The 23,662-nt window shown below is 41.6% G+C and overlaps 1 protein-coding gene across 1 annotated transcript in view; it reads left to right on the forward strand.

Annotated features, from left to right (window-relative positions):
• Positions 1–677: 677 nt before the first annotated feature.
• Positions 678–23,662, forward strand: part of CPLX3 (complexin 3) — a 53,704-nt gene continuing 30,719 nt past the window's right edge. The window contains exon 1 of the mRNA XM_082254200.1: positions 678–1,413. Within this exon, the coding sequence (XP_082110326.1) occupies positions 1,250–1,413 (164 nt within the window). The 5' untranslated portion in view covers positions 678–1,249. The remainder of the gene's footprint in view (positions 1,414–23,662) is intronic.

Below are 23,662 nucleotides of genomic sequence, written 5' to 3' on the forward strand. Positions count from 1 at the left end.
GCAATTAATCCCAAAAGAGGGGTGTTTGGGATCTCTGGGAGATGTGCTTGTAGCCTAGGATGACAATACTGCTCCTCCATAGATACAGTAAAGTGAGTGAGCGTTGTCACTCCAAGACAAGAAGTATGTTACTGTCAGGATCATCAAGTAAAAATAAAGCCTGATAAATGAAAAGGACATGTAAGGATTTGTATGCTGCAATATATTACATTTCTGTTCTTGGCATTAGATGCAGGTTGAACTTTTTCTTATAAGTGCACCTTGTGGACAAGTTCACATGTGCAGCATGAACACTTTCACTGGGTAGAAGATATTACCTAAGTTTATATTATTATTTGGTGATCTTCCATGTAGAGCTTCTATTGCAGACCCCCCTTCTCCTCCCCATGCATCCCTTTACAGACGTATGTGCAGATAAATCTAAAGGTGTTAATTGTATCATCATCTCAAGGATCTTGCTATGTTTCACACTAATAACCCTGCAGTGGGAACGTTCTCCTAGGTGTGAAGGTAACTCGTTTCGGGTGCCTCACCTCCTGATAACATCCCATCCATTAACCCCCCAGCTCCCAGAATGACATGCCATTTAAATGATGAAGCATGTGGTTTAATGACGTTCTAGGTGTAAACGAGTTCTGCTATATTTAGAAGGAGAGTGAGGCAGAGAATAATAGGATTTGAAGGCTTCACAGCTAATGGGAATAGTTGTGTGTCTCTTTCCGAAATGTGGGATTGCCCAGCTGAGCTATGTGAACAGATTGGAAAGGCTAAGTGACTTTACTACAGCAAATGGCTGTCATGCTATAAGCCATACTAACAGAAGGGGCTGATTGTTTTTGTGAGTTCTCTGCTCAGCCTTCCCTCCCTCCCTCCGCTAAAAGAGTCTCAGAAGGCAAGGGAGAGCAGTAGGTCTACTTGGGAGCTGTCCAGGATTGTGGTGCTGAACCTAGCCCTGCCACTCATCCACACAAAGCACCACTCACACACCTCTTGGAATTCTTCAAGGCTTATCTTTGGATTTACCTACCTTGACACAAGATGACTGAGAAAATCCATTCAACTCATTAAACTTATCATCTGTTGTCAAGCCACAGGATCCATGCTCTGAGAATACAGGCAATAAATTAGCAATAAAAAGAGCAGAAACTCACAAGGGACCTGAAGCAGCTCATCTCCAGACATTTGGACCATCGGTTCAGAATATTGTTTAAGGTTCCCCAGGCCAACTTGCTGAAGCCCTCTACTCATCATGGCTTTTATAGTGAAGACTATGGTGGGTGGTCAGCTGAAGAACCTCACAGGAGGTCTGGGGGGCAAAGAGGAGAAGGGAGAAGGGGAGAAATCAGCAGCTGAAGCTCAAGGAATGACAAGGGAAGAATATGAAGAATACCAAAAGCAGCTGCTGGAAGAGAAGTAAGTACTTGTCATGTTTGAAAACCTTCAGAATCAGATGTGGACAGAAACATGTACTCAAGAGTCAAGAAAAGTTCTAAAAACTATATAAAATATGTCATTATGTAACTAAGAAGTGGTAGGTGGGCTATCATGTGCAAACATAGATGTAGATAGAAGTCTTAACGCAAGAATTCAGAGAAGTTTAACAAAATATATAAAATATGTTATTATGTAAATAAGAAGTGGTAAACTTTGATGTAGCTAGAAGCCCTAATCAAGAATTCTGTGAAGTTTAACAAAATATATAAAATATGTTATTATGTAAATAAGAACTGGTAGGTGGGCATTTGTGTGCAAACTTTAATGTAGATAGAAGTCCCAACTCAAGAATTCAGTGAAGTTTAAAAAATATATAAAATATGTCATTATGTAACTAAGAAGTGGTAGGTGGGCTATCATGTGCAAACATAGATGTAGATAGAAGTCTAAACTCAAGAATTCAGTGAAGTTTAAAAAAATATATAAAATATGTCATTATGTAAATAAGAAGTGGAAGGTGGGCATTGATTTGCAAATTCAGATGTAGATAGAAGCCTCAATGGCTATTATGGTCAAACATAGAGGAGTTTAGGGAAAAAAAGTACCAGTCATAATATTTATTATTTTCTTATTTTGTGATAAGTGGTATTAAAGCCAACCCCCCTGCACTCCTCCACCTTCAATTTGATGTAGCCGCATTTTCTTTTTTCAGTATTCTTTCCTTTATTTTCACCTTATGATCTGGTCAGAAAGTCTGTTATTTTCTAGCTTCCCTTAACAGACTAAACTGTCCAGCAAAAGTGTCAGTTAGATGGCCGAGACAAATTATTTAACACTGACAGAGGTACGTGCAATGGTCAGCTTTTATTAATTTATGTAAAACTTTTATCTCAGAACGAAAAGAAAATGTTAGTGTAACAGCTTAAAATGTGTTAACTGGAGTTCAGCTTTAATTTTTTTACTCAAGTCCATCTAAATCTGCTAGTGCATCTAACACTACCCTCTCCTTAGGGTAACAAAGCTGCTGCCCAAAAGTTGCTGCTCCATCCAGGGTGGAGACACCCAAAGACTGGAAGTGTGTTACTGACCAGATTGCCAGTTTATAATGAAAGGAAAAAAGCCTAAGAACAAAAAACAAAAGTGAATGCAACCACGGCATTTAAAGTGGGAGTAAATTCTCCCTTGGTTGATTTTTACCTATAGGTAAGCCTATAATAAGGCTTATCTATAGGTACAGCAAATATCTCCGAAACGTGCACCATTTAGGAGATATTTACTTTAGAAGCAGCCGGTGGGGACACTGGCGCATGCGCTCTGCAGGAACGGCATTGCTGTGCCGTCCCTTCAGTACCCTGTGCCGTAAACAGTGACTCTCGCGTGCATGCGTGGGAGTGATATCACACAGCTCGGCCATTCATACTGCCAAAGCCCACAAACCCCAAAGGAATACTGGGTGAAGATGGAAGCGCCTATAGCAGTACATACATACTAGCACATTATGACTTAAACTACCTAGGGCCCAATTTTTTTATTTTTTTTTGCTGCGGTTTACTACCGCTTTGAAGAATTGTAAGTTGCAATATATTATTATTTTTTTATTTAATGCTTTAAGAAAGCCCATTGCAATAAACATATCTTGCATTCCAATTTGTAAGTGAATACTTGCTGTGTGGTTATTGCACTGTAGTGGATTTATTTTGTCTAGATCAATATTTATCATATCTGTGTTTAAAGCATTGTTGTAATAATGGATGCCCTATACTCAACTGGAAACACTTAATAATAGGAGCGTACCATGGACTGAATAAAGATTATATGCAATTTAAACTGGGGAAGCAGCAGAGTAGCCCAGCACACATTATAGAATCAGGGTTAAACACCAAGAGTTCATTCCAAGCCAGCATCCAGATCATGTGTTGCTTCCTGCCTGCACCATCTTACTTGCATCAATGATTATGTTGTGCCGCTGCATTGAGACCTACTTGCAAACAAAGCAGGACATGTGCTAGCACATGTGTCCCTCAGTTATAATTCATAAAGCTGAATTTACTGTCATGCCAGCTCACACAAAACAGATCATAATTAGTCAGGCTTCTTTCAGTCCTGGGGGTGTTCAGATTGGAACAAGTATGACCAATTCCCCAGCAGGGTTCACATGATAATGATGGTTTGGAGACCTGGCTTTGTTTCAAGCAACACTAGCTAAGATTATAAACTAATAAGCATTAAGTTGTAATGCAATGATAAAATGTTGCAATTCTACTTCCCATTCCACGTACGTTTTGCTACAAAAACTGTGTTATTAAAATATCCATTATAGTATGATTCTGAGAAGAAGCTACACAAAGTGAAATAATAAACACTCGACTATGCACTTTTTGGCACATTATGGTACACATCTCTATTGTGTTACATATGGTAATTGAGAAAAAAGAATGGATATCACTGACACACCTTTCATTACATCATTTCAGTAACAGCCTGAATTAGAAAATTCCTGTAAGGAGCAGTACCTAGTAGGGATCGACCGATTATCGGCAAAGCCGATATATCAGGGGCCGATATGCACTTTCCCCGATATATCGGAATCAGCCCCTGAGGTTACCGATATTGCCGATATTTCAGGAAAGTGCTTGTACCGGGGTGATGAGGCATCACCCCTGCACCGGCGTCCATAGCCGATGGTCGGCTGTCTTGTAATGACAACCAATGCGGCTGAGAAGCCGCTCGGCTGTCATTACAAGGAGTGTGAGGGGACTCCCCCCCCCCTCCCGCCACCTTCAACGGCTCACCCGGGTCTCCCATCCCACCGGGAGACCCAGGCAACCAGCCTGCATGGCCGCTGAAGAGGAGACCCAATCAAAGCTGCATTCGGCTCTGATCGGGTCTCCATGTAAAAACCCAGAAGTGATGTCATGACATCACTTCCGGGTACTCTGCGCCAAATTTTAAAAAATGACAGCATTCAAAACAGCCAAACTTGGCATTTTGAATTCTTTCAAGTGCAGAGGAGGGGTTTGGGGTCTTTTAGACCCCCAGATCCCTCCACAAGAGTGTCTGTAAAAAAAAAAAAAAAAAAAAAAAATTTAATGTACGAAAAAAATCGGCCAATATTGGCCGATACCGATATGCGATGACCAAAATATCGGTATCGGCAATAAAAAAAAACATATTGTTCGATCACTAGTACATTTTTTTTTTTTTAATGTATGGCAATATATACATGCATACATCTACTAAGCTCCTCCAATTTTCTACTTTAGTGACTGTACCATCTAATTCCCTAATGCTGATCTATTTCAACCAGATTCCAATTAAACACAGTGTTACAGGCAACCTACCACCAACACTTAAGATCATCTCACTGTGTGCATATACAGTATACTGTTCACCACAGATTTGCAGACTCCAGTGGCATTAAATCACTATGGCAATCCTGTATCATTCTGGGAAAAGGTTTCAAAATGTAACGAGGACATGAGAGGTCAGTGAACAGTTCCCTGCATGGAGTCATTTTTCTTGGTCAACTTTAGATACAGAAGTTGCAAGTGAAGAAGACAAGATGTATTTTTTTTTTACTGAAGGTCACCAAGACAAATGCTCCTGAGAAAAGCTGAGTGACAAATTAATTCAAGCCAGAATCCAAAGTTATAGGACCAGGTGTTTTTGGAGGATAGCTAACTGATACATTCGCCACTCTTCACTTCATTCTAGAATTGTTTTCTTCATTGGACTGTGCCATCTATTTCTCTAATGCTCATCTATTTCAACCAGATTTAAATGAAATACAACCAAAGTGATACAGGCAACCTACCACCAACACTTAAGATCATTTCACTGTGTGCATATACAGTAATACTGTTGGTGTTAGCTTGCATTCTATTGTTTATTTTTTTGTGAATAAAATCTAGATGAAAAATCATTGAAATCACCTGAAAACTTGTGTTTGTATTCCCTGTATATAGACTATCGCCCTGCTGAAGCTGGCTGTTAGGTACACATCATGCTTTGCAAATAACTACTTCCAGGGTGAGAAAGGATTTTAGATATCAATGGGGAGCGAGCAGGTGTTCCCCAACACTGCAACTCCAGTCATTTTAAATCGTGGCACCACAGATTCGCAGACTCCAATGACATTAAATCACTATGAAGGTCACCAAGAAAAAATGCTCCTGAGAAAAGCTGGGTAAAAAATGAATTTAGGCCAAAATCCAAAGTTATAGGACCAGGTGTTTTTGGAGGATAGCTAATTGATACATTCGCCACTCATTACTTCATTTTCAACAAAGAAAAATCCAGTTCAATAGAGAATATTTAAAACTAGGTTTGTTGGCTAGAATAGGGAATAGATAAAGTCTCAGTCATATGTTTTTTGTCCTGTCTGAGTTGCTCTGGGGCAATTTTCTATCACTTCCTGTCTGAAGACACAATATAAAGTGAGAGGAGATCTCTCCAAACTGAGGAAAGTCCTCATAGGCAGCTGCCAGTGGAACAAGTGTTGCCATTGGAAGATTTTCCCTCTATTCCTATTCCAGTGCAAATCTACTTGTTTTTCTCAGTCTCTGTGACAATGGTCATCAGGACAAATAGAGAGGAGGACCCATCCAAGCAGGGACATTGACAGAAGAAGAAAAAAACTGACTTACTATACAAAATTTAAAAAAATGGCTTTACAGTATCTCACAAAAGTAAGTGAACCCCTCACATTTTTGTAAATATTTTATTATACCTTTTCATGTGACACTGAAGAAATTACACTTTGCTACAATGTAAAGTAGTGAGTGTACAGCTTGTATAACCGTGTAAATTTGCTGTCCCCTCAAAATAAATCAACACACAGCCATTAATGTCTAATCCCCTTTCAACAGGGGCAGCTGACTATGAGGACTTTCCCCTAAGTCAAAATGTCCAAACTGGGCCTAAAGTGTCCATATTTTGTGTGGCCACCAATATTTTCCAGCACTGCCTTAAACCCTCTTGGACATGGAGTTCACCAGAGCTTCACAGGTTGCCACTGGAGTCCTCTTCCTCTCCTCCATGACAAGCTGGTGGATGTTAGAGACCTTGCGCTCCTCCACCTTCCATTTGAGGATGCCTCACAGATGCTCAAAAGGGTTTAGGTCTGGAAAGATGCTTGGGCAGTCCATCACCTTTACCCTCAGCTTCTTTAGCAAGGCAGTGGTTGTCTTGGGGGTGTGTTTGGGGTTGTTATGTTGGAATACTGCCCTGCAGCCCAGTCCCTGAAGGGAGGGGATCATGCTCTGCTTCAGTATGTCACAGTACATGTTGGCATTCATGGTTCTCTCATTGAACTGTAGCTCCCCAGTGCCGGCAGCACTCATGCAGCCCCAGACTATGACACTCCCACCACCATGCTTGACTGGAGGCAAGACACACTTGTCTTTGTACTCCTCACCTGGTTGCCGCCACAAACGCTTGTCACATCTGAACCAAATAAGTTTATCTTGGTATTATCAAACCACAGGACATGGTTCCAGTAATCCATGTCCTTAGTCTGCTTGTCTTCAGCAAACTGTTTGCAGGCTTTCTTGTGCATCATCTTTAGAAGAGGCTTCCTTCTGGGAAAACAGCCCTGCAGACCAATTTGATGCAGTGTGCGGCGTATGGTCTGAGCACTGACAGGCTGACCCCCCACCCCTTCAACCTCTGCAGCAATGCTGGCAGCACTTATACGTCAATTTCCCAAAGACAACCTCTGGATATGACGCTGAGCATGTGAACTCAACTACTTTGGTCGACCATGGCAGGGCCTGTTCTGAGTGGAACCTGTCCTGTTAAACCACTGTATGGTCTTCGCCACCGTGCTGCAGGTCAGTTTCGGGGTCTTGGCAATCTTCTTTTAGCCTAGGCCATCTTTATGTAGAGCAACAATTCTTTTTTTCAGATCCTCAGAGAGTTCTTTACCATAAGGTGTCATGTTGAACTTCCAGTGACCAGTATGAGAGAGTGAGAGTGATAACACCTAATTTAACACACTTGCTCCCCATTTACACCTGCGACCTTGTAATACTAACGAGTCACATGACACCGGGGAGGGAAAGTGGCTAATTGGGCCCAATTTGGACATTTTCAATTTGGGGTGTACTCACTTTTTTTGCAAGCGGTTTAGACATTATTGGCTGTGTGTTGAGTTATTTTGAGGGGACAGCAAATTTACCCTGTTATACCACCTGTACACTCACTACTTTACATTGTAGCAAAGTGTCATTTCTTCAGTGTTGTCACATGAAAAGATATAATAAAATATTTACAAAAATGTGAGGGGTGTACTCACTTTTGTGAGATACTGTAGATACACTTTACAGTGTATAAAGTTTTACCATCTATCTGCTTATGACAGCTTGACAGTTGAGCAAATAGCATAATGCATTGACTAATATTAACAATGGATTTAATTTTGCTATATATATATATATATATATATATTTGTGACTGGATCCTTCTGACTCAGTGTGTTGGCAGTAATACAATGATTAATGAACAATATCTCGCCGCAAAATGTAATGTAAGCTGTTTGATTTCAGAGTATACCTAAAGGCAAATCTTTTTTTTTTTTCTTTTTGCTTTGAATAGAGTGCAGAGGGATTAGAATGCTTGTCAGCTTTTATTTCTGTCTGCGACCCCCTTAGGGAGATTCTCTCTCTCTCTATTTGTCCTGTTTACCATTATCACTGAAAGTGAAAGAAAAAGAATCCCCTAAATTTTGGGTTGTCCCCAGAAAAGTAATAAACCTGGGTCCCCAAGGAATTCCCTTAATTTTCAGGGATTGCCTCTCATTTCCTGTTTGGCTATGGGACAGGAAGCAAAGGGAAATCTCTACAATGGGACACAGATTGCAAAAAAAAGAAAAAAAAATCTGACAGGGGTTATAACCCGCCTTATTCTATCTAAAATGAAAAAAAAAAAAAAAAAAATTCTTTCCCATAGTTCTACTTTAAATCTATCTTGTCAGGTAAAACAATACAGTGTTAACCACTTCTGGACCGGAAGGTTTTCCCCCTTAATGACCAGGCCATTTTTTTTGCGATACGGCACTGCGTTACTTTAACTGACAATTGCTCGGTCGTGCGACACTGTATAGAATAAAATTGGTGTCCTTTTTTCCAACAAATAGAGCTTTTTTTTGGTGGTGATCACCTCTGAGATTTTCATTTTTTGCGCTATAAACAAAAAAGAGCGACAATTCTAAAAATAAAAACACGATTTTTTACTTTCTGCTATAAAACATAGCCAATAAAAAAAATTAAAAAATCTAATTTTTTCATCATTTTAGGCCAATATGTATTCTGCCACATATTTTTGGTAAAAAAAAATCCCAATAAGTATAAAGTTCTCGCGTCTACAAACTAAGGGATAGATTTATGGCATTTTTATTTATTTATTTATTTTTACTAGTAATGGCAGCAATCAGCGATTATTAGCAGGACTGCAACATTGCGGCGGACAGATTGGAAACCTAACTGACACTTTTGAGGGGACCAGTGACACTAATAGAGTAATCAGTGCTAAAAAAAAATATGCACTGATACTGTATTAATGACACTGGCAGGGAAGGGGTTAACACCAGGGACGATCAAAGGGGTAAGTATGTCCCTAGGGGAGGCTTTCTAACTGTGTGGGGGATGGACTCACTAGATGAACACAGAGACCCGTGTTTCTGAATAGCAGGAACATAGGATCCCTGTGTTCATCTGTGACAGAACAGCGGTCTGTCTTGTTTACATAGGAAAACTGCTGTCCTGTCTCTATAGGGAGCGTTCGCAGGTGACCTGCTGATTGGCTCCCTCTCTTGCCAATCAATGCACGCACGCGCCCTCACTGGCTATTGCACGAAACAATGTACAGCGTACGTACAGAACTACGGGGGCTGGTCTACAAGTAGTTATAATTCTGGAAATGTTGACTTCCATGGTATTCTGACATTTTGTTCTACTGAACTGTTTCCTTAAAACGGAGTTCCGGGCACAAAATTGACCTAATCGATTTTGTGCCCATCCGCTTGCTTTGCTTCACCTGAAAAGGAATTGGATAGTTAGGATTGTTTTATTTTTTTTTTACTCACCTTGTAATTGTAGAAAGAAATACTCACCTATTTTCCACTTCCTCCCTCTGTGGCCACGGCCCGCGCCGTCACTTCCGGTTTGCAATGATTCCTGGGAGCTGAACGTCATCGCTCCCAGGAATCAATGCGACGGCACCGGCCCCGCTCGTCACTTCCGGTGCAACGCCGCATTCCCTGCTAAACTGTGTAGGAATGCGGCACCGCACCGGAAGTGACGAGAGGGGCCAGTGAAGGCGCATTCTGGGAGAAGAAGACGCGGAAGAGGACGCAGAAGAGGATCGCGCTGGCTTCAGCTGCCCACAACAGAGATGGCAACGCTGTGGAAGAAATTTTATAAGTGAGTATTTCTTCTTGCAGGTAAGTGCGAACCGGGACAGATCAGAGGCTATCCATTGTGGAATGTACTAGCCCTGACTGTCCCGGGGGTATGTTCATTGAAAAAATGTTTCTGTGCCCGGAACTCCGCTTTAATACTAATACAAGTAAGTTGATGGAACAGAATCCAAATACAGATTTACAATGCAAAATCAGAGGGAGGTAATGAGTCACAGCTTAAAAAGATATGATTGTTAGTGTGGGAAAGACAGCCAAGGTCCGAGCAGGTAGCATGTAGTAACAAGGCTATTGTAAAGGCAGTGTAAAGGGAAGCCAGTAAGGGGAAAAGTCCAGAAACTGCTGGAACATAATGCAGGTAATCTTGTTGCTCAGGTAATTTATGGTACACTGAGCAAATATTTGTTTGCAAGGAGTTTGTTACAATTTAAAACCATGTGACTGCAGAATGCTCCTGTACGTATATGAAACATGCAGATACCAGGTATCCTTAAAGAAAGCCCATATTTATACTAGGGAGAAATGCTCATACAATCCCCTCTCCGTTTACTGTATATAGCATAAAGTTTTCCTTAACAGCTCAACTGTCTTAGTCCATCATTTTTTCTTCTTGCAGGGATCATAACATTTTTATCATATACTGAAGCAGGAGTGGATATATATTGCTTATGCAGGATATGTTGTAGTACAGGGGCACACAGGAATGGGTGCCTATCAGGGGGAAGGTGATCAGGATGGCCCTCCCTTCAACTTCCATCATTTTAGTGTGTCACACTCAAGCAATTGCTTTTATTTTTGTATCATTTCATCATTTCAGGACCTGATGCCAGTGGCAAGCACAAGATGGATTGATAGGTGTAGGCAATGGTCAACAGGGAGAACAACCAGTTCTTAGAAAATGTTTGTTTCATTTTAAAAGGTGTTTCATTTTACTTAAATCACAGTCTGCCCTTCTTCTAATTTATAGTGATAAAAGTTATTTAAAGTGTAACTAAAGGCAAAACTTTTTTTTTTTTTTTTTTTTTACAGTTTGTAACAGAGTGAAGATGGATTAGAATGTCTATTAGGTTTTTGATGATGTCTGTGTCTCTATTAGGGAGATTCACCCTCTATATGGGGGAGATTTACAAAAACTTGTGCACTCAGAATTTAGTGCAGCTGTGCATGGTAAAAAGAATCATAGGAACCACGCTCTAACATCATAAAATACATATCGCCATGGTGAATAGACAAATAAATAAATACATCTTCATTTAAATTATAAAAAATACATAAAAATTGTAAAGCCCATATATAATCCCACACGTGAATACCATCCTCAGTGAGTATAGGAAAGGTTCCTCTCCACCAGCATGCAGATGCACTATACACTCACCAGACTTAATTGACCCCTATTATAGGGAGTCAAATTGCGCATATGGGAAAATCCAAGATGTCATACATGAGGTCACAGGAATGAATTCAAACCGCTGCTGTCATCCATTCAATATGTATATAAATAGCATATTCAAAGCTTCAGTCTTGCCATATAGAAAGGGAGAGGAAGAAACACTCTCACGGTGTAGTATATCAAATTATTTATTTAAAAAAGAAGGTTGTATTGCACTTATAGCAAAGAAGACAAGGATCAGCATCTATTGTATAGGAATCGCCGGTTTGCTCTCCACCTGCCAGTGCCAGGACAAGGTCATCCAGGGCCCAGGGCAAGGGTGCCAAACTGCGCCCCCCCTTCCCTTAGGGTCAAGGCGCCCCCCCATCCCTGCAATAAACCACTGGACCCAGGGCAACTTCCACTCCTTCCCGGCCCTGCCACCTGCGTTCCAGCTGACCGGAAATTACGTATCTCAAACACCACGCAGTGGTGGACGCTATTCACATGTGGGATTACATATGGACTTCACAATTTTTATTTATTTTTTCTAATTTAAATGAAGATGGGGGGCGTGGCCGGCCGCGGGACTGCATGGACGCAGTGTGAGACAGCTCCGGCTCAGAGGCTCAAATAGCAGCAAAACACAGTGACAGGAGTGACCCCCAACATCACCCCAACATACCGGTGATCTTCCCCACCACATCGGGAACATGTCTAAATGGTGGAATACCCGCTCCGGTCCCCAGAAGCTCACTGATTTTTACCCGCCGGCAGGAGAAAGATTTCTGCAAGATGGCGGCGGCTGCCCTTCTCCTCACACAGCGGGCGGGACTCTACCTGTCATAAGCAGCAGGCAGGCATCGGTGTCCCCACAGGATGTCAGCGGCCTCACAGCACATATTAATGGTGAGTCCTCACCTCCTGAATCCCCCACAACTCGCAGCCCCACCAAACCAAAGAAGTCCAGACCTGAGCAGGACCCCAATAGCCTCCAGCCCACCTTTTCAGTGCCAGCTATGACCCACAACATGCGGCCATTAGAGGACTAACCTTCCTCCTCTCAGCCTGCCACTCTAGCAAATCTTAAAGATATGCTCCTTTCCCTGAAGGCATCCATGCATGTAGATATGTCAGCCATGCTGCACAATGTCACCACAGCTGTACAAGACCTCTCTGTTAGAGTCTCTCATGCTGAAAACAAAATCAGTGACATATGTCATGCTCACAGTGATGTTGTTGATACCATTTCTGACCATGACCAAGAACTTCAACGCATCTCAGCCAAACTATCGGACCTTGAGGATCGAGCATGCCGCAACAATATCAAATTCTGCAGCATCCCTGAAACGGTGACACAGCCCTTACTCCATGACTATTTGCTCCAATTACTATCTGAACTTCTTCCATCAGCAACCGCAATGGAACTTCACATTGACAGAGCACACAGGATCCCGGGAACCATCATACTTGGCAGATTCTATCCCCAGGGATGTTCTGGCCCGGATACACTTTTTTACCACCAAGGATAAAGCCATGATAGCTGCACGCAATAACCCGACTCTTTCTGAAAAATTTCAAGGAGTGGCATTGTATGCTGACCTTTCAGTGGCTACTCTTAATACCAGATGCCAATTTCTCACTCTGACAAAGGCACTGCATAACCACAAGATTACCTTCCAATGGGGATGGCCCACCAAGCTGATCATTACTCACTAAAGTAGAAAATTTGTTGTCCACTCCCTTGATAAAGGATTACAACTTCTCAAGGAATGGAATATCTTGCCTCCTGATACATCAACCCCAGATAAGGCTGTACCTTCCAAACTCCATATGGAATGGTCTTAATGCGATCCCATTGGGGGGTGTGACCTTCACTCCAAACCACATACCACCTCTGACGGAGAGCCTTACATTGCTGGTCCATTCAACCCAGCGTTTCAACTCAGACTCTTTCGGCGAACTATAAAGAGGTCCTTTATGAGGCCCTTTGTTCACCCCCACTTTTGCGATATGGGTACCCTGATGTCCCTATCGCCCATGGCGCTCAATTTTTGTTTTGAGCTTTTTTTTAGTTTTGTTCTCCATACCCTCCTCCTTCTCACCTGCAATCTTCATGTCCAGAGACTCAGCTACTCATCTCAGCTGGCTGGATTACAACAACCTCCTTCTACTATGTCTGATCGTCTATCTACACATCCCACAGTCAAATATACCACCATGGCATGTACCAGGAGACACCCTCATTCATCCCTGAGTATGTCCCCTTTATCCGCCTTCAGTCTTTTCTACGTATCTTGCCTAGCAACTCTGTTCCTTCCATCAATACATCATGGGTCCTAAGTTTATCTCCTTCAACGTGAAGAGCCTCAACAGCCCACGCAAACGAAGAGCCCTGCAGAAAGAAATTCTTTCCCTGCAAGGAGACATTGTTTTTGTACAAGAGACCCACTTTCGCTGCTGCTCCCCTCCATAACTCAACTTGAAACATTTTTTAAATATCTTCACAGCCAACGCAGAAAAAAAGAAAGCTGGAGTTCTGATTCCTGTAAAGACTCTGTCCAATTCCAATTGCATTCGTCTACATTAGATGACAAGGGACGATTTATAAGTCTGGTGTGTGACATTAACGGTTTAACTTACACCTTGGTAAACCTATATGCTCCAAATGTGAAGCAAATCCATTTCTTGAACAGGCTTTTTAAAAAGATCTCTGTCCATCGACAGGGACATCTGGTGAGTGGTGGGGATTTTAATGCAATTGCTGACCCCTTGCTTGATGCCAACGACAACCACTAGAAGACCCGCAACATGCTTGAACTATTTTTTCCATACCAGAGGTTTGTTTGATATATGGAGATGTCTTCATGCTAGTGAAAGGGACTACTCCTTTTTTCCCCCCCTCATAAGTCTTATTCCGGGATTGATATGTTTATTGTTGATCGATTCACTCTTCCTTACATGACCTCCTCGACTATCGAAACCATTACCTGGTCAGATCACGCCCCAATATCCATTCAAATGTCTGACTCTAAGTCCTCCAAAGCGCCCACCCTGTGGCGACTTAACAACTTCCTTCTAGCCAACCCCCAGCATAGCTCAATGCTTGACAAAGAATTGCAACAGTACTTTCACCTTAATGAAACCACTGACGTGAGCAAATTTACTATATGGTCAGCTCATAAAGCCTTTATGAGAGGCGTGCTGATCAAACTGGGTGCCACGGAGAAAAAACGTAGATCCCAAAGGTTCGATGATCTGACCACAGAGATCCGAGAAATCGAGGAGGCCAATAAGTAAGATCCCTCTTCTATTAGAGCTGCCAAACTGCTTAAACTTCGTAATGATCTCAGAGAATTGTTACTATATGAATATGACAGATCCATTAGGTACTTTAAAGCATCTACATAACTATGCCATTACCAATAAGCCTGGAGCTTATTTGTCCAAACGCCTAAAGAGGAAGACTACTCCCACCAAAATTCCTTTTCTGACATGTCCCAAGTCTGGACTGAGGATCCACAATCCAACCCATATAGTTGAAATCTTTAGAGATTTCTATTCAGCCCTGTACAATCTTAAGAATGACGAAGGTACCACCCAACCTACACCCAGCCACATTCACGACTTCCTTGATAAGCGTTCCCTACCAATTCTATCCTCTGATCAACAAACTAACATCTCCCAACCTTTTTCGACAGATGAAATCAAAAAAGTAATCACTGGTTTACCCTGCTCTAAAGCACCAGGGATTGATGGGTTCACTAACGACTACTATAAAAAATTTATGGACACCCTCACACCCCATCTTATGTCCGTCTTTAATGCAGTAGTAGCGGGTGCCCATTTCCCGAAAGAAATGCTCCAAGCGGTGATAGTAACCATACCCAAACCTGACAAAGATCCCTCCCTTCCGGGCAACTATAGACCAATATCACTTCTGAGCTCGGATTTAAAAATATTTGTGAAAGCCGTAGCATTACGAATCCTGGACCTACTACCCTCACTGATACACCCTGATCAAGTGGGATTTGTGAAGGGTCGCTAAGCGCTAGATGTCACCAGGCGTATGCTCCACCTTCTCAAACACATAGAATTGCATAAAATCCCAGCATTATACCTAACCTTGGATGCAGAGAAAGCTTTTGACCGAGGGAACTGGTGGTATCTCCAGGATGTACTATAAAAATTTGGATTTCATGGACCAATATTGTCGGGCATTATGGCACTATATACCCAACCCTCAGTGAAGGTCTACCACTCTGGGACCCTATCTTCCTCATTCGACATCACCAATGGCACCAGGCAAGGATGACCACTGTTGCCACTAATATTCGCTCTTGTAATGGAACCCCTAGCGCACTCGGTCAGAATCTCGTCACGGATCTCTGGCATCCAAATTGGTCCCGTAGACAATAAAATAGGTCTGTTCGCGGACGACGTTATACTTACCATGACTAATCCACACAAATCCATCTTAGAAGTTAAGAACCTCTTGCATAAATTCAGGGACGTTTCATATTACAAAGTTAATGAAACCAAATCGCAAATTTTAGCTCTAAATGTCTCCCCCCACACAAAACATGGCATTAACTCTCAAGTAGCATATCATTGGGCGCCCCATCATATCAAATATTTAGGCATTCTCATCCCCCACTCCTCAGCCAAACTCTTTATCTTGAATTATAAACCCTTTCTGGATAATCTCCCCAAGGAGCTGGCTAAATTAACGCTCGTAGATTTTTCAGTGATAGGTGGAATAGCTGCATTCAAGATGATGATCCTCCCTAAACTTCTCTACCTTTTTCACACCATACCTTTTCCCATACCTTATCCCTCACTCCTTTTCCAAAGCACAAGCTTCACTTATGAAATTTATTTTGACAGGGAAAAGACCAAGAACAACAGCCACTATCTTGACGAAACACACATCTGTGGGCAGTTTAGCCGTCCCACGGATCCTTCACTATTATTTGGTGTCCCTACTGGACCAAGCCAAAGCCTGGTGGCCCCCCGAGACAGATAAACTCTGGGCTCAAATAGAAGCTGACTCTCTCTTACCCTCCTCGGCAAAGGACACCCTACTGGCCTCCCTAGGAATGCAACCCTTCTCTCAATCCCCCTTTCCAGCCATACAAGCCACTATTCAAGATATTCGCTTCTCATCTAAGGCACTAAACAGTGACAATCCGCTCCAAAATATCTTAACCCCGATCCAATACCTTTGTATATTTTCACCCCATCTCAACCTTATCTCTTAGGAAAAAGCAGGAATAAGACATCTAAAAGATATACTAATACAGGGAAAATTATTACCCTTCCCTGACATCCAAAAGACGTATAACCTACCTTCCACTGAATACTATTGTTACATTCAAATCCACCATCTAGTTAAAAAGGTCACACCTCTCAAGGATAACACCTTGTCCCTACCAATCTTTCAGTTTCACCAAGACAAATATACAAATGCCAAATGCATTTCTCTATTCTAAAAAACTCATAAGTGGTACGTAGAAATTCCAAAAGTCTACCACTATTACTAAATGGGAAAAGGATATAGGCACCACATTCACTAATAGCACGTGGCAGAAGGCTATCACTCACACCTACAAAGCGACCATCTGCTCCAATCACTGGCAACTGTAACATAAGGTACTAAATAGATGGCACCTCACCCCATATAAACTTTCAAAATGTACCCTTTATCGTCTGCTATGTGTTGGCGCCAATGTGGAGAGCAGAGATCGCTGATCCATATTATGTGGTTCTGCCCTTCTATAATTTCCTATTGGAACCAAGTCTTCAAGCTGATTTCTGTATTCACACAAACACCTGTACACCCTAACATATCCCTTGCACTGCTGCACTTGAACATAGGGAATATCCCCAAGTCTGTCAGAACTCTTGTCATCCACATACTTCTATCAGCTAAATAAACATAGCTAGGAACTGGAAACAATTACACAGCCCCAATGTCTCTGATGTGATATATGACTTGAACTACATATGTTCTCTGGAAGGACTATATGCTACTAAGAATGACAAATACTGTAAATTTCTCTCTGCATGGTCACCGTGGATATCTCATACTCACTGCTCTGATACCTAACCTTTAGTTTCCTGGTGCTAACCTACTGAATTTCCTGACTGCTCTCCTCTCGTCTACCGGCTCATCTGTAGCTCTCTGGACCTACCCACATCCCCCCTCCCCCCTATTAGTTACACTAGTTTTGCGTTTTGGATTTCGCTAAATCACAATGTACGAGTTCAGCTGGTGATAGTACACCCCTGGTAGAAACCCTAGCGATTTTGAGCGGATAGGCCTATCCCCCACATTAACAATGAGACAAGTCCCTCTAGCCAAATTGAGAGACTAGTAAGGGGCTTGCACTCCTGATTTGGATGGATTTGGCCTCTGCCTTTCATATGCTTGGTTTATTCTTCTTTTTTTTTTGATCACCTCGTTACTGTAAAGGCCTTTGGCACTTTGTATATTGTGATCTTGTTCTGTTATTATTCATTGTTATTGTCTGTTCATTAATGCTTTTTCCTTAATACTCAATAAAAACCATTGAACATAATTATTATGTTTGCATCTTTCAATTTCCTGTTTGGTAAATAAAATTGAGCACGTAATAGCTATAGTTTGTTTTGCAACCATGTCATGCTACAATAGATACCGGAGATAATAAAGAACTACTGTATTTAAAAAAAAAAAAAAAAAAATGAAGATATATTTATTTATTTGTCGATTCACTATTGTTTTAATTCACTATGGTGATATGTATTTTATGATGTAAGAGCACGATTTCTTTGTTTCTTTTCACGGTATAGGGGTTTTTTACACTTCACAACCCGCAGCTCTTTATTGTAGTTTATTTGTTTTTTTAGTTATTAATTTGCACAGGTTTAGAACCTATTAGGTTCCTATATTTTCTTTTAGCTGTGCATATTAGCCAATATGCTTCCATGTTTTATTGCCAAAGCTTAATTGAACAAGTTGAAGTTAGAAGCTGATTGGCTACCATGCGCAGATGCACCAAATTCTGTGCGCACCAGTTTTAGTACATCTCCCCCACCTGTTCTGTTTATTCATTATTTCATTATCACTGAAAGTGAAAGTAAAAGAAAACCCCACGTATTGGGTTGCCCCCAGTAAAGTAATAGAGGGGAAATCTTCCAATGGGGACACTAGTTTCTGTGACCTGGGGGGAGCTGGGGGGCAGGGCAGAGGCGTAACTAGAACCTTCAGGGCCCCGGTGCAAGCAACCATGCAGGGCCCCCCGGACCCCTGGCCGGGGCCCTTCCCTTCAAGCCTGGGGCTCCTCCCACTGATCCTGGGGCCCTTCACTCTCGTTGCGGGGCCCTTTATTACGGTCCCGCAGTGGGGCCCTTTCACAAGTTCTGCAGTTGGCCCAGTGGGGGTGGGGGGGGGTGGCGGGGGAGCACATAGGGGCCAAGAGACAGCAGAACACAAGTGAACTGGATAGGAGGAGTGGCAGAGGCAGCATACAGAGGAACCAATCTCCTCCATTTTCCTCCTGCAGCTACAGGAGGAAAAAGGAGGACAGTGATTTCTCTACATGCTGCCCCCGCCGCCCCTCCTATCCAGGTATACAGTGGAGCTGCATGGGCCCCCTGGAGCATGGGGCCCGGTTGCAATTGCAACCCCTGCAACCCCTGTAGTTACGCCCCTGGGACAGGGGACTCCTTTTGTGCAGGGTTTCCTCTTACTTCCCGTTTTAACTATGGTACAGGAAGTAAAGGTATATTTTCCCAATGAGGCACAGATGGCATACAACAAAAAAAATACCGTATTAACCCTATATACTCTAAAATGAAAAAACAAAGTTTTGCCTTTAGTTACATTTCAAGAACACATCTAGTGAATCACTTTACTAAAAAAAAAAACAAAAAACAAAAAATGTAAGTAATTGATGGGAAAAGTATGTGAACATATACAGGATATTTCATGAAATTTAATTTTAATCTCAGCAGCAATACACCCTGCAAAATTTCCTGCCAACATTTTGACCTCTTTCTTTATTGTTTTGTTTCATTTGAATATTTTGATTCCTAGGTTTGAGATGCCGAAAATACAGAATTCCTTCTGTTGATTTGTTTTAGATCACAGCATTGTTGCATTACCAAACTTCTTTTGAGTTTTGGATCATATAGTGATACCTGGATATTCTGATTTGAAATGTATTGATACAGGTTGAAATTTTTTGGTGACTAGATGATTGCAAGCATTCCATGGCATGAGGCAAAATTGCCCACAGCATTATACTTTATTAATGATAGACTCATGAATACAAATAATATCACATTCAAATAACTTTACCCTAGAACACTTTGTGTGTTTCAGAAATGTATGGGATACCTTTGCACTGATCTCTGTAAAATGCCAGCTCATACAGACAGCAGCAATGGCGCTACCTTTCTTGCATCTCAAATTATTTTCTTGACTATGGACTGATGGAAGACAAAATCTCTACAAAGTCTTGCCAGTCTTTTGAAGTTTACCATTTTTTTTCCTGCCATCTTTAATTTATTAAATTAAGTTTTGATCAGGCCATTTTGCACCTCTGCAGAATCCTGTTGGACAAGCAGGTAGCCAAAATGGGGTCTTGTTTTTTTTTTTTCTTTTTTAATATTTAACAGGGCAGATCATATCCATACCTGATATCACTGGAATAACTAAATTAATTATATAAATACTTTACTCCAGTTGCTTTTTTTAAAATATCATTGTCCTAGACATTCCTATACTTTGTCCATCAGCTTCATTGCTTAAGCCATGTGTTTAATAAAGTTTTCATCATGTGTCATTTTCTTGTGGTGTTTTTCATTAAATTCAAATGTCAAATTATAATGACTTGAATATACAGTATATTACCAAAAGTATTGGGACTCCTGCCTTTACACACACATGAATTTTAATGGCATCCCGGTCTTAGTCCGTAGGGTTCAATATTGAGTTGGCCCACCCTTTGCAGCTATAACAGCTTCAACTCTTCTGCGAAGGCTGTCCACAAGGTTTAGGACAGTGTCTATGGAATTGTTTGACTATTCTGCCAGAAGCGCATTTGTGAGGTCAGGCACTGATGATGGATGAGAAGGTCTGGCTCGCAGTCTCCGCTCAAATTCATCCCAAAGGTGTTCTATCAGGTTTAGGTCAGGACTCTGTGCAGGCCAGTCAAGTTCATCATCACTCGCTGTTTCCACAAAGTTGGGAGCATGAAATTGTCCAAAATGGCTTGGTATGCTGATGCCTTAAGAGTTACCTTCACTGGAATTAAGGGGCCAAGCCCAACCCCTGAAAAACAACCCCATACCATAATTCCCCCTCCACCAAATGATTTGGACCAGTGCACAAAGCAAGGTCCATAAAGACATGGATGAGCAAGATTGGGGTGGAGGAACTCTACAAGACTCTGGTCCGGCCACATCTGGAGTATGCTGTCTAGCTCTGGGCACCGGTCCTCAGGAAGGATGTGCTGGAACTGGAGAGAGTCCAGAGAAGGGCAACAAAAATGATTAGGGGAATGGAGGACATCAGCTATGAGGAAAGACTACAAGCACTGAACTTATTCTCTCTGGAGAAGAGACGATTAAGGGGGGATATGATATCAATGTACAAATACTGTACTGGCGACCCTAGCATAAGGAACAAACTATTCAGAGAAAGGAATACAATAAGACACGTGGCCACTCACTAAAACTAGAGGAAAGGCGGTTTAACCTTAAAATACGTAAGGGGTTCTTCACTGTAAGCCAGGCCTTCTCAACCACATCAGTGCTTGACCTCCCAAATGTGCTTCTGGAAGAATGGTCAAACATTCCCATAGACACACTCCTAAATCTTGTGGACAGCCTTCCCAGAAGAATTGAAGCTGTTAGGGTAGGCCAACTCAATATTGCACCCTACGGACTAAGACTGGGATGCCATTAAAGTTCATGTGAGTGTAAAGGCAGGCATTCCAATACTTTTGGGAATATAGTGTGGATCAGACTTTACTTTAAAGTGAATCTGTGAGGACAGAATTATGGAAGCTGCCATTACTAATTTTCTCTTTAAAATGCTAGCCATTCTTTTTTTAATGCTTTCTTAGTTACTAACCTGCAACAAGCATGTAAAGTCAGAACTCCTGAACTGCATGCTTGTTCAACGCAATGGCTCCAAGTATTAGGCCAAATTCACAGCATGGGGTCCGGTGCATTCCTGTTCATTGGTTCAGGTCCAAATTTTCGCCTGAATTCCCACCTGAACCAGACCCAAAACGCACAGGATCCTTTTGGAATGCGGACCACATCCACCCCGGACCTGTGTGAACCGGATTTATTGAGAGTCAGACACACTTGCATGTCATGCAAATTGGATGTGGTAAACCTGTCTCCAATTTGCACATATGTAAACTCGGCCTTAAGGTTCCTGGATGAGCATGACAGAGATGCAACTAGCATTTGCAGAAGGATGGGCTAGCACTGGCACCCTACATGTTTCTCAGCACAGGTTTCCTTTACGTACTGTACATGCAAGAATAAAAAAGTTCCTAAAATTGACAAACTTTCTCATTGCATATTGGAAGCAGAATCTGAAGTTGAGCAGATCAATGGGGAGGGGGGGGGGGCAAACTTTACGAAGGGGCCCTTTGTAGTCTGTACTAGCAGCACAGCATGTGTTAACTTTGCTTAATCCTCTACATTTCCATTTTATTGTCACAAGCCATAATTGTTCCTAAACATAATCCTCCCATCTGCCAGGAGCAGCCCCTGTGCTGTGCATGCACTGAACAGACTGAAGGATTAGATAGAAAACAGATATGTAGCTCCTTCATGAATCCGGATGAATGGAGGAATTTCTTTTTCTGCACTCCACTGGATAAGCCAGTAAACAAAGCGCAGCTGTATACGGGCACATAAAAAACATAAAAACTCATGAATAGATCAAATATTATCACACATGAAAAAAGTAAAGAATGACAACAATGGAAAACTATAGCTACTGTTAATGATTATTATAGACTGTTAAGGGATTTTCCCTAAGTTTAGTAAATGAGGTGAAGCCCTGCTGACTTTTATCATCCAATTATGTGCAAGCAAAATTATAATTTTTTTTACTTATTTTCCTTGTATGTTATTGGGTATTCTTTGCAATGTGAATTTTAACCACATTCACTAAGCTAAGGGAAAATTCCCTTGCAAACTGAACAGCCTATTTGCCTTTGGTAAACCAAACCCTATATGGTAAAGTGGTTATAAACCCTTACATATAGGCAGTGAAGTGACTGGCCTCAGGTGATATTCAGAGATTAAACAAATACTTCTACATAAGCTGTAACTGTTTATCTGCAGTCTTCTCTTCTCTACATCCATTCAAAGTCCTGACTTTAAAAGGCTTGTCTATGCTATCAGAAAATAAGGGGAGTAAGGCTGAAATTGCACTCTGCAGAGCTCGGTGAGGAGAGCTCTGAGAGCTGATTGGAGGAAAGGGTCACACCTTCCTTCACACAGCACACAGCTGGAGCTCCCATCTGTCACCTTTTTTCTCTTGCTGTCAGGAAAACTTGTCAGAAATTATTCATGCTGATAGCAGAGGAACAAAGCAACAGACAGAAATGACACTTAGTGCACGTAATTGAGACAAGTACACACTATAGAGAGATATGCTTTATTTGTGTTGTCTGAGGTTTACAACCACTTTAAACATGGTTACTTTAAAAATATTTGCAGACAGGGAAATGATCATTAGCAGACTGCAGCAAAACACAGTATACACATCTAACCAGAGTTTTAGCTAGGTACATATGTTCTCATCTTTCTTCACCCATAGACAAACATACATGCTAGGGTGATCCAAGTAGGGATGTTTACAGCATGGTCTTGGGAAAGCATAGAACCTGTTGAGTTTTATTACTGGTCCCTGCAGAAATATTTACCCTCACATTCTGTTTTAATAACGATGCTCATTAGGACACAAATTCAAATTCCAACATGGACTCACATGTTAAAAATAGCCAGTTTCCCCGGTATGTGGATTCATTTTCCTTTTGTTCTATTTTCAGTGACCAATAAAACTAGGACACAAAGTAAGAAAAAAATCTTACCACAGGCAGCAAATAAGTAATAGATGCTTTACGTTACCATAACTTTATCCATAACCAAGAAAAAGGTTTGGCTATTTTCATTTTAAAAATATTTTATTAAAAAACATTGCAGTAGTACATGAAGGGCTTGTTGACAAGTTTGTTGATACAAAAATGGTTAGACCAGCCTTTCTCAACCAGTGTGTCGCGGCACACTCTTGTGCTGTCAGAGGTCCTGAGGTGTGTTACAGAATCAAGGGAGAGAAGGGCTGTCAGATGAGCCCGATCTCCCGATCCCGTGCCAAACTGCACATCGGCACTGCAAGGGAGCTCCATCAGCTTCAAAAGTGATAG

The sequence above is a fragment of the Pelophylax lessonae genome (genome assembly GCF_965119305.1).
Source record: "Pelophylax lessonae genome assembly, chromosome: 4".
Taxonomy (NCBI): Eukaryota; Metazoa; Chordata; class Amphibia; order Anura; family Ranidae; genus Pelophylax; species Pelophylax lessonae.